General features: G+C 49.4%; 2 protein-coding genes across 8 annotated transcripts in view; both read right to left on the minus strand.

Moving 5' to 3' along the window:
- The window catches only part of TEF (TEF transcription factor, PAR bZIP family member), a 16,641-nt gene extending 11,942 nt beyond the window's left edge, over positions 1–4,699 (minus strand). Inside the window, exon 1 of the mRNA XM_085323421.1 lies at positions 4,400–4,699. Coding sequence (XP_085179547.1) covers positions 4,400–4,502 — 103 coding nt within the window. The 5' untranslated portion in view covers positions 4,503–4,699. The remainder of the gene's footprint in view (positions 1–4,399) is intronic.
- Positions 4,700–11,208: 6,509 nt separating this feature from the next.
- The window catches only part of ZC3H7B (zinc finger CCCH-type containing 7B), a 47,355-nt gene continuing 40,435 nt past the window's right edge, over positions 11,209–18,128 (minus strand). For all 7 annotated transcript variants that reach the window (XM_085323521.1, XM_085323522.1, XM_085323518.1 and 4 more), the window contains 3 exons: positions 17,065–17,198; positions 16,184–16,347; positions 11,209–15,367 (listed from right to left, as the gene is read on the minus strand). In XM_085323521.1, the coding sequence (XP_085179647.1) occupies positions 15,175–15,367; positions 16,184–16,347; positions 17,065–17,198 (491 nt within the window). In that variant the 3' untranslated portion in view covers positions 11,209–15,174. The remainder of the gene's footprint in view (positions 15,368–16,183; positions 16,348–17,064; positions 17,199–18,128) is intronic.

Genomic DNA, 18,128 nt, shown 5'->3' on the forward strand with positions numbered 1-18,128 from the left:
CCCCCTCCCCCCCCGCCCCCGCGCCGCGGCCGGCCGAGGGGCCGTGTGAGGACACCGGGGCTCTGCTCGGGCGGCGGCTGGCGCTGCGCGGCGTTCGTGAGCCCCGGCTCTTCCCGCCTCCCCTCGGGCTCGCGGCGGGAGCCGCCGTTACGGCCGTTGTGTAACCGCCGCGGCCGCTGGCGGCAGGGCGCGCCGGGGCGGGAGCGCCCGCCGCTCCGCAGCCCGGGTCAGCGCTTCGGCTGATTTTAAAATACCCTTATTTGGATCCAGAGATCACCTTTCCCCACATGACCTGGATTTAATCCCCCTCTGTCCTACATCACGCCAGCAGCAGCTGCGTGCCCTATATAACGTTAGCAGCGAGAAGGGAGAAACTTCACCGCAGCTGCTCGCAGCCGGTGGCTCGAGGGGAGGACGGCCAGGACTCGGGCTGGAGGGCTGACACGGCTGGGCTCCTGGCGGTACGGGGATTCCTGTGCTGCACACAGGGTGGTTCTGAGTTTCCGTGCTCACGTGAATTCAGGGCCAGCACTGTTCCTTCTGCTTCCCCAGCTATCTCCCCTGTTCCCGCGACAGGGATGCTCTGCTGCGATTTAAGCTGAACACGTAAAGGGAGTACATTTTGCCAAATTCATCCCCGAGAGCACAAGCAGATACTAAAGAGGTTCTCCTGCAGAATGAACGAGCTCACGGAAGTGACAGACGCTTCAACCACAGGCTTTTCCCATCAGCAGTTCCTGCCTCTTGCCGCAGAAGGGCTGGCCACAGCGACCCCACTGCATAGCATTGCAAGCAGCGAAAGGAAAGGGTGCACGGCTTACCTAGCATAACCTCGTCTGCACCCAGAGAAGCCACGTGTGCAATCCACTGGGGAGAGATTTCTCTGCTTAGGTGCCTTTTCCTGCAGCGTAGATGCTCAGATAAACATTTGCTGGCTTCAGCTGTCCTCCACAAACATCCCTCAACAAGACTCCCGCAATACCTCAGACATTTCATCTCAGTTGCATGGCACAATTTGACCTGACCCTTGCTAATAAATGCTACTGGTCTGTCCCGACACAAAATCAGATCCGAATTCCTCCCCACACATCCTGGGAAAAGGAACGGATTGGAAGTCACATGTAGTGGGTGCTTCCCCCCTCCTTGTTTTATTACAGCATGGCCAATGTATGCCCTCATCCAACCACCTCCTTTTCCTTYTGGGCAGGCAGGAAAGCTGTTCAGGGAATGCACACTCACTAACAGCCAACTACTCGTTCTCCCATGTAGCCTGGAAGGCAGAAGCTGCTGCCACATGTGGACAGGGATACGACTGGAAACAAAACTCCCGTGCRTGTTCTGCCTGCCACCAAGCTGGAAATGGCCACCTTGTTAAAACAGGATACAGTCTGGGAAGTTGGAACAGCTTGGGTCAGTGTATCATTGCGAGGGGCTTAACCTGATAAACCCAGCTGCAAGAAGCACATACAGCAGGTCATGCTTCTGGCTGCTGCTTGCCCTCCACGGACTCCATCTGTCTTGCCTAGCTGAGCTGGGAGAAGAAATAGGCGCATACGTGAAACAGAGATGCCACTTCACATGGGCCGATGAACCGCAGATGTCAGACCACACATGGCAGAGGCAGCACACATAGCTCAGCAAGGGGCAGCTGGTTCACAGGGAAGCTTTTATACAGAAAACAGCTCATCCTAGATGGTGACAAGAGAACATAACCTACTGAAGCTGAGAAGGAGCAGCTTCTAGGAACAGGGAGAGGGGATTTTGCCAAAGTGGAGCTGGCTGCAAGCTTCCCATTCAGTTGCAGCTCTCGTGGTCGCTTTGTTCCACTGTTGCCGATGCTGGAGGCCCCCGGGGATGACACTGTGTCTCAGTACTGTACAGAGCTCCTTCAAGGAACGGGCTGGGTGTTCTTCCCCCCTCCACTGCAGATCTAAATGGCAGCTACTTTGCTGGTGAACGTCCATATGAATGGAGGTTATTACACCCACTCAGCAACCTTCATTGCCAGGGCTTTTCCCTCCCTTTTCTCCAGTACGTTTCCACTCAGTGGTGCTCAATATTAGGATTCACTTTGCACCATCACCATGAGGTGACTGCCTGGAGAGGGTTTAACTTGTATAATGTTATTTGCTTGGCTCAAAGGTGGGAGTTCTTAGGGAGCATTCCTGTGGTTTGCCTCTCACAGCACCCTGCCCRGGCAACAGCTCTGCCCTGCCAGCAAGGAGGGAGGTTACTCTGAGAGCTTTTCCTTGTTGCCTCCAGGGATCAAGTATTCAAGTTAATGCCAGCACAAAGTGGACATTGTGGCATCAGCTGTACCTTCTTGCTTGAGTTGGAATTTGTCCGAGATTTATAYGCTTTTTATTTTGCTCTGGGGCTGAGAAGGAGAGGAAGACAATGAGRTGTGAAGAGAGGAATGCAGTGACCTCGGCTGTTACTGCTGGGAGTTTTATCAGGGCCAGATGATGCAGAACAGCCCAGCTCTGATGCAGYAGGGAGGCAAACAAGAAGCAGCTCAGCCCTAGGCACTGGTGGATGCATACAGCTAGCCTTACTGGGAGGCTTTTTTTGGATAGCAGAATGCATGTCAGATGGAGATCAGAGACCCTGCAAATCCAGAAGGCTAATGTGTAAGTATGAAGACCTAGAAGAAAGGAACTGAACTCTGTGGGAAGGGGGCTGTGATGGGAGCACTGGCCCTGGGAGGGAAGCAGCATAATAAAGACAATTCTAAGGGTTACAGGAGGTGAGGCCGAGATGCAGGGTGGTCCCGGGGCTGAGGAAGAAAGCTGCCAAATTAGCCACATGCAGTTAGGACTAAATTATTCCCTCTGCAAACCATTGATTTCCCTGACACCCTTCTCTCCCCCTCCCAACTCACTGCCAAACAGATACATCTCGCCAGTGCTCTTCCCTTGGATTAATTCAATCCACTTGGCTTTGGAGACCAGAGATCTAGGAGATCCAGCCTAACTTCTGCTTAGCCATAGCAAGGCTCTGCACCATGTGAACCTCCTTTGGTTATTACTACCTCCTTCCAGCCTGGTCAACTTTACACCTGGGCATCAGTCAGTTCTGAAAGCACRCCCTGGTCCAGACACCCAGCTTCATACTGTATGATACATAAACAAGCCAATTAACGTGCAAAGTCTCGGCAAAGAAGAGAGCCAACTCGTAGGGAACAGCAGAGGAACGTGACAAACTGAGCCCCTTAGGAGATACAGGAATCTCCCCATGCCCTAATAACCCTTTTCCTATAGGGAGCCATGCCAGTGCCACAGAGCTTGCTGTATTTCACTGAGTCAAGGCAGCTGCCTTTCCTGCCATAAATACTTTACTGTCACAGCAGCATCCCTCTCTACTGTCAACCCCAGGTTGAGCAGGAGTCCCTAAAAGCAGGGCCCCTCCTCATCACGTAGCTGGCTTTCCTGCTCCCACCTCCCGCGTCACGCTGCCTCGTGAGATTGCAGAGCTGTCCGCGTGCCCCGGTAGCAATTCCCTACAGAACAGCGAGCTCAGTGCATGTTCGTCTCTGCGAGTTCTACTCACTCATGCCTAGACACGAGCTTGTTGTGCTGAGGCGCTCCCACACACCTCCTCAGCACTCAGCAACAGACATTCAAACACAACAACCAAAAAGCAGTCTGCGAGGGGCATGTGGCATCCCATCCAAAGCCCAAGAGAGTCTCTAGGTTACACGAGCGGTACATGGGGCATATCCAGCAAGAGAGATGTGCCTGACACTGCCCAGGCACAGCAGAAGTCTAGATTAAATAACCTCCTACGTTATTTCCATTTGTTTTCCACAAAACTGCACACAGAGTAGGAAAGCCTGCTCTTGCAAAAAACCCGTGACATTCATTTTGTTCCCTACCTCAGCTTTCAACTGATAAACAATTGCAACATCAAACACAAAGGTTGTGCAGAATCACCCTGCCCCACATGGGCCAGATTCCCTTGACAGTCCACATCTAGGAAGTCACAATAGTCTAGAAGTCAAAAAGTTATTAACCAAGCGAAAAGTTATTAACCAAGGGAAAACTTGTTTGGGAATCCTGGAAGTCACTGCTACATGAGCCCAGAGATTYGTGCCTAAACCTCTGTGCACGAAGCTTTGAGGGTTTCCAAGAAGTAGCTGAGCGCAGAGATTAAAAGGATCAGAAGCTCAGCACTCTTGACGGATTTTGTAATCAATCCATCGCTGCCGTTTTGCCTCCTAGCTGCACAACATGCTCAGTGCCAGAACTCCCTATCTGACTTGGACTCTTGGGCTTGCAGGAAGCACACCCTCAAAAGGCTTGYAGCAAAGCGCTTCTACCCCCTTCTCGCCTTGCAATTTAAGGAGGGGAAGGAGAGAGAGGAAAAAAAAAGGGGGGGGCATGTGTTGCTTCAATCCTACCTGTCATTTTGTTGGTCCAGGGTAAGGAGTACTCCAGCAGGGACTTCAGGACTTCGGGAAAGTCCAGGGCAGCGGGGCCCCCAGAGCTGTTGCAGCTTGACATGGCCTGTCCCAGGACTACACTAGTAACACTAAGGGAGGACCAGGTGCCTGTCCAGCAGCGCCACAACCCACTTCCCTGGGAGCTGTGAGAGGGGTTCGGAAGCACCCAGAGCAGGCTTGCCAAACAACTCCAGCTGAGAAAAACCGAGGAGGAAGGGAAGCAGCCTGGCGGAGATGCAGTTTGCCCAGCTGTCTTCACCTCCCCCGCTCCCACTCTGAAGTGGCCAATTGTGGAAATAGCTCGCAGCCTAGCAGGGCTGGGCCGGGCTGCTGGCCAGCATGGTTTTACAGGGCCTCGCACAGCCAATCCGGCTGCAAAGAAYTGGGCCAGTTATCTAACTTTGCAAAGGCAGCACCCCTTTCCTTCCCAAGGTGTTATAACAAATATACACGCTGTGAAAAGAAAAAAGCATGCACACAGTCAGGAGAGCATACATCAGCTGCAAACATGACGGCCGGCAGATTCTCTGAAGGGCTCCGGGGAGGCTCTGAGAAGGGGAGCTCTGAGCTGCGCAGACTGTCCCACGGAGACGTACAGATGTTGTTTGCATCTGTCTGCTAACTCTTCAGCTCTCTGAGATGCAGATAGTGACTATTTCTGCATATGGTATGACACATTGTCTGTCCCTCCTAAGTTAATACTGCTAACAGGAGAAGGCATCTTTCYTACGAAGTTTGCATTGTCCCCCAAATGCAGAATTTCTCTTCAGAAGTGACACAAAGTTATATCAGAAATCCATCAGTCTCCTCCCCAAGCAGTGATTTAATGCAAGTAAGTTCATGTGCCCTGCAAATACTCTGAAAACAGCCTGGTTAAATAAGGTCTTGAGCATGCAAAACCCCTCCTGTTAGTAAAGCTTTTTAGGATGGAGGAGTGGTCTGGAGATGGGACGATAAAGGTCCAATCTTTCATCTGGTTTGTTGTAGGGCTCTGGCTTCGGAAGGAGCATCTTACACATGCTGGAGTCTTCCCTTTTGATGAGTGGGATAATTAGAACAGAACTGCCTTTATTTCTCAGGTTGCTCCTGTCCACTTTTGCTTGCCTTACTGTGCTAGCGTGAGTTGTTAGGAGCAGGGTATTCCTACCGTGGTCTCTGAGCTCCTGCTATTGGGGACAGCCCAGCAAAAGTCTGAAAACTATGCTTGACGCTAAATATGGAAGTGGCCTGAAGGAAGTCATTAGGACTTTTCTCATGCTTGAAGTGAAGCATTTCACCCAGCATTTAGCGTCTTGAAAACTGATAAGGTTTTGCTCACCCTCAATAGCACTATGTTTCTGTTTGGTCCCGTAATGAAATTCATTTGATCTAAACCAACAGAAACCAAGAAGAAAGAATTGCTTAGCCAGGCTGGGTGGTTGGGCATTTCAAATTAGCTGRGGAAGTTTTGTGATCTAGATCCCTATCTAGTCAGGCTCAGGAATCACAAGGAGGATGCTTTGAAAKAATTCTTAATTATGATACAATTACATTCAGACCTCTTGAGATTTTCCCTGTGGTTGCTTCCCCCTTCACCCCAGACAGAGCATAAGAAAACAAAACCAGTGCTAACGATTAGCTGTTAAACCATTTTGGGAGAATACTCTCCTATAGACTCCGGTCTGCTGTGTCCTTTACTTGTCCAAAGCTGGACACAGCAGACAGCCCCAACAGAGYGTCTCAAAGATCAGTGGATTCTGGCTGCTTGCAGTGAGGGAAGYGCAGCCACATGTCTTGTTTCTGCAGCTCAGCCTGCTCGTGGCCTTTCCTGAAATCTTCTTGGYCATTCTGGCTGGTTAAGGCAAAGGGACTGGGGTTATTCAACGCTGCCAAGCACTGCTAACATTTGGGAGAGCAACTACTACCTTCACATATCCCTAGGCCTGCTTCTCATCAAARGGTGGTGGCTGATGGCCTTTACCAAGGCTCAGTTGCTCACTGGGAAGGTACAGTGAATGGGAATATGGTAGCTTTCCAGTGCCGGGTACAGCTGGACAGCCTCTTCTTGCCCCGCGCTCAAACCTGTCTGTAAACCTGGATGACCCCGGTTAGGGACAGAAGGATTCTTGTGCACACTCCCGGGCACATATCTGGAGGCACCCCAGGACTTCACAGTAGCGCCTGCAGCAACTGACTGACATTTATTACTTCAGCAAATGAAGGAGTTTATTGAAAGGAAAAACTAAATTGTCACTTAGCATTTCTAATTATTCACCGTCAATGGACATTTACAAGTTATTTTCTGGAGATTAAGAGCACACACCTCAACTTGTGTTCACCATGTCTGCAAAGTCCCCCGCCAAYGCTGTGTATCTTTCTTGATTCATAATCCCTGAAATTCGAGCTCCTGCCCAGGTGAAATGCTTGAGCAACATCCACTAGTAGGATATGTCAATGCTGCCCTGACTTCAAGCCCTGGGGAAGCAGAAACCATGCTATGGAGTAGAGTCATAGCAGTGGGGAGTGTCTGTTTTCCCTTGTGTCCCTGCCATGAAGAGCACCTAGGCGGGTTTAGTGACTGGAGTTGAAGCGTTGGCCCTGTGTCAGCATGGAAAGCTGCAGGCACGGCCATGGATTGCATCATTTGTGCTGGCTGCATCGCGATCAGATCAGATCATTATTTTTTATTATTGTAATCTCACGTTAGCAGAGGTTTCACAGCTCTACTTCATCACTCACAAGCCCAGTCAGCCCTAAACAGCACATTTTCTCACAGACTTGACCAGCCGAAATCCATTTACACTGGCCCTAAATTGGTTGCAAGCAGAAAGGTCCACAGATTGTGACAGAGCTGAACTCCAAGAATGCCGATGTAAATGACAGAGGCCAGGGCTATGTTCAATGTCTTTTCTTTAGGTCTCCTTATGTGGCTACTTGAACTACCCAGCAGTGCTGGGACACTCAGACTTCTCCACCACCACCCCATTTATTACTGGGCAGAGGGGGGGGGGGAACGACCCGTCGCATTTGGAGGTGTGCGCACCTCCAGGTCTCCTTCTTTCTCTCAATCCTCGGTCAGCTCCCTCAGCTCCTTCCGAGGACCACGTCAGCAGTGCTTCTGCAGCTGCCTTTCTACTGCTCCTGGTACTTCTCTCTCGCACTCACCTTCCACCCCAAACCAACACCCAGCAACATGCCTGTGCCTTCTCAGGCAGAAACTCCTGTAAATTGGTGTTGTGGATCTTGTACAAGTGGTGATGCAAGGCTGCACACTGATTTTTCTGACCTCTGGAACTTAACTGTTTCTTATGGGTAACTTAAAGCAAGGCTTGTGGGGAACCCACCAGCAGCAGTGATATTTGACCAAAATAGGGCATTAATTGTTATTATTACTAACTGGTATTATCTCAGCTTCTTCAAATGCGATGAAAGCTTCCTCCTAGAATATTTGAATGTTCCCTCCTAGAAAACAGATTATGTTTTTGCTCTGATTTTCTAAAGATACAAAGCTGACACCACAGTGTTGTCTATCTATCCACTTCTTCCCTACCCATTTTTGAACCTACTACCCAATTTGGCAAAGGGATAAATATATTTAAATACTTATTTCTATCTGAATTTGTAAGATCTTATAAACTGGAAAGATGGATGAAAGAAAGAAAATCTGCTGTTATTCTCTTTGATTTTGAGGTTTGTGCATTGGTGGCTGGGACCCCAAAGCATGTGTTGCCCCAGCAGCCAAGAGCTCTGCCAGGCAGAAGCCGGCAGTATGAGGGGGCTGGGTGACAAGGGAGAAAGTGAGGTGCTGCACTAAGGTGTATCCAGAAATAAGAACAAAAATCTGTAGAAACCTGGAGAAGCTTTACTAATCTTGCTGCTTTCAAAAGAGCTTCCCCTCTCCCAGTCACCTAGGACCATTCACTTTGGCTGCACAGCCATTATTTGAAAATTTTCGTATCGCCTCATATAGGGACATCTGCTGCTGCAGATCCAACAAATCAGACTTGCTCCTCAGGGTCTCYGTGAAGGAGCCAGGTGTAGTTCTCACACTAAATCCAGAGTGGTAAGTGATTTCTTCTCTGAACTTTTATCCAGGCAAATCATTTGCTGGAGGTCCGTCACTGCCTTGTTCTGTACATCTGTAATTTTATTTGTTCTTTTACTAACTCCTAGGACAAATAAAAACAGATTCCAATGACAGAGTCCAGTGAAGGATTTACCAATTTATTTGCATAGTGCAGTGGGCTTGATAGGGGATTTTTGTTACCTTGGCCAAAGCTGGCAGGCTGTTTCACCACGGCCTTTGTGAAAGAACGCTTGCCCTCTATCCCAGCATCTCTTTTTCTGTGGGGTCGAAATGCTGCTGCTAGTGATGATGGTGCAAGGGCACCCAGAACTGCAGCAGCAGGGAAGGCTGCAGCTAGCGCAGGTGGGTCCGCAGCCACCTCTGTGCGGAGATTACTGTAAAAGAAAAGCAGGTGGGGAAGGAACAAAGAAGCCAGCACAGGAGGCTGAAGCTGAATGTATTAAAAGCAGAGCTGGAGCTCYGTATTGGCCGAGTCACTGAAGACCCAGCCTGGTGTCTGAAACAGGGCTGTACAAGCCCTTGGGTGCTTCTGACGGTGGCAAGGGGCAGCACGGACACTCAGGCTTGACCAGGCCTTGCACTGAGCCCCCTTCTCACCTCTGAAAGGGCTGCCTTTTCCCAGGGCAGAGTACAGCATGCATATGCRTGCATACCTATGTATTCAAGCATGCACATGTGCTATGGAGAGGAGGGCTGCTCTGTGCCTCTTCTATCTGGARAAGGAATGAGGAGCCTGACCGCTAAGCTGTACTCTCTCATCCCTTTTGCTACCATTAAAAAAAAGCTTAATTAAAAAGAAAGGAGTAGGGGAAGAACAGCCCCCTCCTTCGCAGCTTTGCGCAGCAGAAAAGGCTAAGGCTGAACTGATTAGTCCTGTCACAACAGGCACGGGCCAAATCCAGGTTTAATACGGACAGAGAATTAAGCATTAATCCCCAGTGACAGGCCATTGACAGGAACTGGGAGAGAGCCCTCACGTCAGGAGCGTACCCTTTGCCATCTCATAATCCCTTCCTTTGAGAGCTTGGCACGCTGCTGCAGAGGCGGTCGGGGTTAGCCCTGCTCCTGGTGACCAACGCAGTGGAGAAGAAAGGATGCGCAAGAAGAATGAGGGACAGGGCTCACCACGAGAGCCCTTCGCTCTGCCCCCCTCTCCGCCAGCATCTCTGCAGCAGGCTGGCTGGCCCCTCACCCCAGCACGGCCCTCCGAGGGCCCATACGGCTCTCACCTTCCTCCCTGCTGCAGAGATACGGCCCTTCATCCAAGGCAGCCGGCAGGTTGCCTGTGCTGCGTTAAGTCCTGGCAGCCAGGATCAGTGTCTACTGCAGCGAGCAGGCCCCGCTCACACCACCCGGGATCCCCCGCGCAGCGCAGCTCCACAGAAAGAACCACCTGCACCTTCCGCCCGAGGCAAAAGGATTTCTAAAAACTAATTCCTCCAAATGAGTGCCAAAAGCTAATGAGCTTTCCTTCTCCCTCCACCCCAAGACCTTCCCCCTTCCCTCTTGAGGTGCTCACGTGGCAGCCAGGCTCACCACAGCTCTTCTCCGCACGTGGCCTTCCCCTGTGAGGTGCCATTTGCCAAAAATCTAGGTGCTAGGCAGGGAGGTAATGTGAGAGGCTGGATTGCCACAAGTTGAGCTGCCCTGGGCAGGAAGGACACCTAGAGCTGCCTCTGTGCATTTCTCTGCTCCCAAATCACTCTGCAAGTCTGGGCAGAGCCCACTTTGGGAGCTCTCTGAACAAGCTTTACCAGACCCTTGGCAAGGAGCAGAACCTAGAAGGTGCAAAGAGTGGCAATAAACCAAGGCATTTAAAGCAGGATAGGGAAATCCAAAGAGAGCAATTGCTGGACATCTGCCAGGGTTCATGGGAAACCACTGGACAGGTCAGCAAGACCAGGTAAAGGAAGATATACATTCTCTAGACACTTCCTCCTCAAAATGAAGATGCTGGGTGTCAGTGATTTCAGACCATCCCTTTTCAGGCTGTATCACTCACCTGTCCCAAAAGCCAGCTGTGCTGGCCCCAGCAGCAGCAGGTATCCTGCAGTACCATAGCCCAAGAGTTCAGAATTGGAYGGACAGATAGATGGATGCAGAAGTCCTCTGAGTCTGTGTGAGGGATCTGGGCCTACCCTCAGTCTTAGACAACATGTCTCATGGAGCTYGGGCAGTGAGAAGTATGTGTGCAGATCCTGGAGAGGATGCTGTGCAGTGGGGATCCCACTTGGGGCTGTGAAAAGGGTATTTTTCCTGGCAGAGCGCACTCTGGCTGACCCTGCTGAACAGACTGGTCTACACAGCAGAGGGGATTACAAGACCTGATTACCAGAGGTTTCAAAACACCAGTTACCCAAATACCTGGATCTGTGTGTTAATACAGAGCCTGTGGGTTCCCGTTGCTTGGAGGACAGAAACAAAAATCTTACCCTTTAAATTCACAAGAATTGTGGGTCTAATGAAGAACTAGAGCACTTCTGTTCATAYACACATGTACACACATGCAATTCTCCATTCAACAAGAAGAATAGTAGATTATATGGAAGGATGGTGGATGGTACCAGGTATAATCGATTCAGTGCCTGAAGTCCTCCTTTTCTTCCACCTCTTTGTCTTCCTCATTAGAGTAGGAAAATCTGAAAACTGGATAAAGTCATTGCAGGCTATTTGAAAGATGCAAACACACACTGTATCAGGAGAGGGTTTAAAGTGCACACTTTTATTTTCTATTAAAAAGGCTAAAAGAAGCAGGTTTGGTTTCTTTATTTAAGAACAAAACCAAAAATGTTGTTAAAACATCTACATTATTATCCCGATACTAGACCTTATGAAAGATACTAAGTTTTTTTTTAATAGTAAAGCGTGGTATTCTTAAATTATATTAATACAAAGACATATTAAAGGACTCAAAATCATTACTACTTTGCTCAGAACTGCAGCATCCCCTTGCTATCTTCTCCTTTCACTTGCTAAAACCCATCCAYTTTTGACATACAATTTCATACAAGCTAAATGGGGTTTTGGTTTTGTTTTGTTTTTCTTCTTTCCCCCCATAAAGGTCAGATTAACTCCAACACCAACATCACATAAATCCCTCCCAGGATATGAGAAAGGATTTTTACTATAAGTCCTTCAGCTTTTAACAAGCTGAGCTAAATCAAAGTGTTTATTTTGTGTGAGYGTATGTGTGGTTATTTTAAGGGATATAAGATTTTCTTCTAAAGCTACAAAATGAAAACATGACTTCTGTTGTTAATTACCCTCAGATTTGGTTCTGCATTGCAAAATTTTCCTCTCCCCTTACATGAATACAGAAAAGGGAGAGTTACTGCAGGGTCTCATGAATGCACCACTAAAGCAGTCCTACAACTTACTTTTGGTTTAATTGCTGCAGAGCTGTTAGCACTGAGCATTTCTGGTGAGAGTACATAACATGCCAAAGAAAATCCCCTTGACGTGATAAAGCGAGCCTAGGAAGTCAAGTGTGAAGCTTCCTGCCTTTCACAATTCCCTTTAAATAATATAAGCAAAGACTTACCATTAAAACTTTATTCACAAGCTTAGCAGTATAATACTCCTTCAGTGAGATGGGACTGCAAGAACATCCCAGAGGGCTCTCAGAAGTATGAACAGGGAAACCTGTCCCATCTCAAAATTTATACCTATCTATATAAAACCCTCCCCTCTTTAATAACTCCTTTTCCCTAACCCAAATAAAAGTCTTCATATTTAAATCGGAGATGCTGCGTTTCCTTGCCCGAGTCCTTTTCCTTTACCCTCATTAAAAAGATTCCTTTGATACCACACACATATAATATTATATAGAGCAATATATTTAATACTTGTGTATATATGCTTTATGGGAGGGATCACATATATACACACTAGAACAAGTCTGGTGACAAAGTACTGCAACACCACAGACCAGGTTATCATATCAGGGAAAACAAAAAGAAATACTCAATGCAATACCCATGACCGTGGGCCTCCCTCGCCTCAGGCACGCTCGCCCTCCCCTTGTCTTGGCCGCAATCCACACCTCCGTCAGCGTGGGGTGGAAGGCCCGACGAGCGCCTGAGGTCTCCGAGAGACAAGGAGAGGGGACAGCAACCCGCTCGGTAACCTAAACAAGTTATCGTATTAGAAATCACGGCGCAGCGAACACTGGAGTGACACTAGAGATGCGGATTTATCGTAAAAATAAAAACACATTCCAACATTCCCCGATCCGGATTCACTTCCTTGGCATTTCTGTCCAAGAACAACAGAACAAGACAATCCCCGACATTGATGCCTATTTCCTCCTCCTCATCTCTCACAGTTTCTGAAGTTGGCCAGTTCAGCACAAGGAGCATCAGGAGAAGGTACGATCCTGACAGCTACAACAAAGGGCAGAGGAGAAAATATAGCACCTCTCTGCTCAAAAACTGTCATGCCTGGCAGCGCTACGGACAGTAGGGATCCTTCCACATCTCTTCCTTCTCCTGCACACTGTCCAAGATGGCAATAACCRCTTCCCTCTTCTCGTGAATCTACCATAACCACCAGTATATCAGATGATGTTACAGTCCTGGCCCCTTCCAAGCCAGACCCTAAAGTGTTACACAGCCAAGGAGGGAAGCTCATACCACACCACTAAACACCATCCATGTCTTATAAGAAAGGAAACAAGCTCAGAGGCACTGGCTTATATGAAGCACATAATATCACTGGAAAGACCCAAGACTAGAATGCAGCTCACCCCGCTGCTGGGCCATAACTACTCCGGCAGAGCTGAGGCAGCTACCTTGCGGCTGGCTTAGAAAGCTGGCAGCTTCCCCCACAGCCTCTGCKTATCTCCACATCTGCCCTCTTTTGAAGCTGGAGATCCCGAAGATATTGCAGTAGGGAGGGAGAAAAGGAGAAAAGGGACCCAGCAATGCCAAACCACCACACAATACAGGGCCAGATTGTATTTACTATGGCTACAGCACGGCCAACCCTGAGGGCTCTGAGCTCACAGTCCTGGGAGACTCCACACAAACAGACATCACCCACAAAGGCAGAGGGGGAGATGCATTTGGGCTTGAGTGGATGGTGCCACCCATGCATACAAAACTGCAGAGCACCATTGGGCTGCAGTCAGAGAGGAGAGGGAAGCTCAAGACAGGACACGTTTCCTGCTTACAASACGGGACTGCCAGAAAGAACAAGGCTGGCATACAGAGAAGTATTGCCTCTCATTGCTGCCTTTATAAAAGCCAAAAGTCCTGGCCCAGAGTTCCCTGCTGGGGCTGGCTGGTTTCACTGCAGAGCATTAGTCAGGCGGGATGCGAGCAGGCGCACAGCTGGGTCCTGCCGTGCTGCTTGCCCTCTGCCCACAGCTATGGTCCCTGCCCGAGGCCATCTCTCGGCTCCCTCTCCCCCGTGCTGTGCTGCGCGCCTGCCAGCTCCCAGTCGCAGCTTAGAGAAGGAAGACACTGCGCCACAGCCCCAGCACTCGTAAGCGACTTCCAGTTGGATCCCCTGCGGCAAAGTGTCGCCAGAGCCAAGCCCTCTGTGCTAGCCCCATGCTGCTCAAGTGTCCTTTCAAACGGGTTCCTACCCGGTTCCTCTGGCAGCGCAGGAAACAGCACAGCTCTAAATAACCAGTTACACGCATGCACACTATTTAAAAAACAAAATGGGAACCCCATTACCTCCCTCCCTCTCTTCAGGACAGAAGCTGACAGAAATACAGGCTCCTTTTGCTTACAGCCTTTTTTCCTGACTGATGTTCCAGAGTAGAATACAGTGACACRGTGTGCTTCTAGATGGCTTCAGTCTTATTTGGACCAGTTGCATCAGCCAAGAAAACAAATCAAAACTACCAACCCCAAATACCTGTTACATATTTGGGGRTCAGCTGCTACATGATGAGGGCTCATCATTTTGCTTTCCTGGTATGGTCAATCAAAACAGGCTAAAGTTACCTACTATTAAGTTCTCAGTGCTGGGACACTGCAGCATACTTGTTTTTAGCTACGCTCTACACCAAATGACTAATACCTTCCTCAGCTCCAGTTGATGCCTTAGGGGAACATATACARTATGGGTTTAAGCCTAGATGTTTTAAACCAGATTTTGTAGCTTCCCTCCTTGGCATCTCAATTCCCAATTCTTCTGGTATTGAACTCCCAGGAGAGTGGGCCAGTTGCAGCCATGTAAGCAGGGCTTGCTCTGTAGCGCTGAAAAAAAGGAGCACATGCACTTCATGGTCACCCTTCTACCAGATGTCCAGCCCTTTCTCTCAGCTTTCCCTCCCTGTTTGTCCTCCTGACCTCTGCAGCCACACTCTGAACTTCAGGGCAGGGGAACAAGGAAAAAATTCTCCAATTCACACCCCAGTACAAACAGAATTCTTTCCTTAAATAAAGGACAGAGAAAACAGAAAGCGGAGAAGAATAATTGTGGGAGGGTAAAAGAGAGAAGACAGAAGATGAACTCAGTGAGCATGGCGTTCGCTGGCCAAGGAGAATCAAATTCACGATTTCATTCACCACTAATAAATCATCGTCTCGTAATCTTAAAACGAAAGAAAAGAAAAGTTCTCTTTGCAAGATATCGATCTCACTCTCCCTGCTATCGCCACTCTCGGAAAACCCACCTCATGTTTCTCCAGCTGACAGGCTCCCCCCAGCCCTTACTATACGCCATCCCGCAATAGGAAGTTGTATTTCCCAAAGTCATCATCCCTGGGGCAGAGCAGCATGTCCTTGCGGGCTTTGGCCAGCTTCTGTTTCAGCACTTCTCTCCGGTCTAGCCACTCCGTCAGCTCCTCCTGGCCATGAGCATAGCGACACTCTTCTCCTTCAGGACAAACCTTGCTCTTCTGAAACCTGCCAGCACAAGCAGCACCATTCAGGAGGCTACTCCTGCCAATGGCAGGGCTTTGAGCTCCCCACGTGTGATATTCAAGTGTGTCCCGCCAAAATACGCTGCAAACTCTCCCTTCGAAGGGAGAGATTATTCTCCTACAACCAGTGTGCAATCAGAGGAAGGCAATATGGAGGCTAGGCACAGAAACAGGGCAGTGAACAGTCTATGGGGGAATTCAGTCAACAGAAATGACATGAGCTAGAACCAGACCAGCAGGCATGAGAAGAAACAACTACATAAGAGAGGAAAATGCTATGCAACTCTAAACAGCCATGAGGGACACAGCTTTYTCTCTAACCAAAATGGCATTTCTAGCCATCACAAGCCTTCGGGAGACACCTCAAGGCACTGATTCAGAGGGTGTGAGACATTCAAACCATTTAATAAAGCACCTGAGATTCTCTCAAGAACTGGGCCAAAAAGACTCTGTTGAAGAGTGAGAGAGATGAGAGCATCCTGGCTACAAGGGGCACAGACAAAGACACGAAGTTCTCTCTCATTTTCTAAAGACATGCTCAGGGATGGTATTGGTTTTTTGTAAACCATTGAGCAGCGTGCCTGAGTATCTCCAGGATCCAGTAACACAACCTCACTGTCACCCCAAACTGKCAGCTTGTCCCACTGTTCCTCCACGCTGAAGTCCCTGGGGACTCTATTAGAAAGGGAAGAGGAGCAGGAGCAGGAGGGGGAAGAAGTGGGATGATGGAGGCCCTGGGCCTGTCCCCCCTTCCCTGCAGCAGTGAAACACAGGGAAAATAAGGTAGCGTGTATGGTACCTTTCACAGAGCTGGAACTCGCCCATGGGGAAGCGGTAGCTCCAGCAGCTGGAGTCACTGTCTGAGGTGAAGACCTTCTCCTTGTGCTTCTCCGACTGGATGTGCTGCTGCCACTGTTTCTTGCTGTTGCTGTTCTTCCCGCAGAGCCAGCAATGGTAGCCCATCTAATCGGTGCAGACATGCCAAAGTGCCAGTCAGTGCACTAATATTCACACCCATTACCTTTCCCTATGTTGGCATTCCCTTCCCCTCCTTCCTCCCACGGCACCTCCCACAGCACCCGTGCTTCCCTGCAACGTCTTCTTCAGGGGCATCATGCTGCTGCTAAGGGGGATCAGAAGAGGTGCTCTGTGTAGGCCCACCTGCAGCTTAAACTAAGCTTCAGAGGACAGGACAGCTCAGTAAACTGGCAAAGTCCGTAAGGTCCAGCTACAGGGCACTGGCAATACAGGACTCTTCAGGAGCATAAGCCCTTATGCTGGCCACTGCCCCTGGGCTCAGGAGACACATCTGCATCCAGATTTCCCAGGCCTCTGTGCTCTTTGCTCTTGCCTCCTAGCCTCCCCCTTTTCCAACAGGACAGCAATGGCTTTGCCAGCTTTCCCAAGAGCAAGCAGGAACCCTGGGAAGAGGCTGGGCCCAAGCAAATGGAAAACTAAGGTACATTTCTACAGATAATGGGAAAAGCCTCAGCAGAGTCTTGCTGATTGAGTCAATCCCTTCCCACCTCATCCGTGCTGCCCTTGCTGTGCTGCTCCCAGTTGTTAATTTAACCTCTATTAGCACAAGCTTTTTCCCAGCAGAGGAACTTGGTCCCTGCTAGCAGCACAAGAGAGGTGTAGGATGGCAATGCTGAAGAAGGACAAGAGATCAGCTATTACCATGATGTCAGCATAGTCGGTGGGCATCTGGATTTGTTTCTCTCCTTCTCGAGATGTGAGTGGTGTTCCCTCTCCAGGCTTCCCAGGATTGTGTTTCTTTAGCCACATGTCATAGGTCTGCTGCATATCTAGTACTGCACAAAGACGACCGAAATCACTCAGACAACCTCCTGCACTGTGCACAAACTATGAGAAAAGGATGAATACTGGGGCAGCCCTTCCCCCCCACCCAGGGCAGTAGCACCTGCAATCAGAGCGAAGGTCTGTGCTCAGGAAGCCCAGTGTCATCTCCTCAAATGAGGGCCATGGGGAGAGAAGCCAAATTCACACAGCCTGGTTTGTGTCATCTGTGGTTTGAGGGGCAGCCATAATAGCAGCTCACACAAAGTACTCAAGAAGGACGGAATGTGCTTCAAGATCTCCCTGGACTGAAGTCACCTCACAGGGTGATTCTCAGTCAAGCCTGGCTCTGCTTGACCTCAGCAGACATCTCACTCCAGCCACAGGAAAGGCACTGGGGTGGGTCTGGATCCACCCCTTTCCTCCATGCCTATGGTTTGTCTGCAGCACTTAAGAGGAAGGAGAGCCTATAAGCAAGCTGGCCACAGGAAGTGTTAAGGAGATGAAGAGAACTTAATGTTAGCCTGTGCCTAGTTCACAGCCTGCCCAGAAGAGTGCAGTCAATGTCTCTTGGTGCTTTCTGTTCAAAATCCACTTACAATGCTAGTGGGAAGGGAAATTTTGGCTAGAAGATTTGACTGCATGTTTGCCTTTCCAAGATGAACTTGTGAGAAAGGCCAGGGAAACACAAAGTGGTTGCAGATAGCAATGTGACGCTGTAAGTGCAATGTGTTAGTGATTTACTCCTCGCTAGATGGGTAATTGAGGAACTCAAGGCAATGGGGGATAATTAATGCAAATTCCCCCAAAATGACAACACTGTCATTTGAAGATTTACCCTTCTGCTTAAGGAACACACCCAGACTGGACTGAAGTGCTTGAAAGGCTTCAGCAACAGAAGGACTTGAAATGTACCAAACAGAAGCATGTGGCCCAGCAGAGAG

Source organism: Rhea americana, unplaced genomic scaffold, assembly GCF_003343005.1.
Source record: "Rhea americana isolate MKP2758 unplaced genomic scaffold, rheAme1 scaffold_85, whole genome shotgun sequence".
Classification (NCBI taxonomy): domain Eukaryota; kingdom Metazoa; phylum Chordata; class Aves; order Rheiformes; family Rheidae; genus Rhea; species Rhea americana.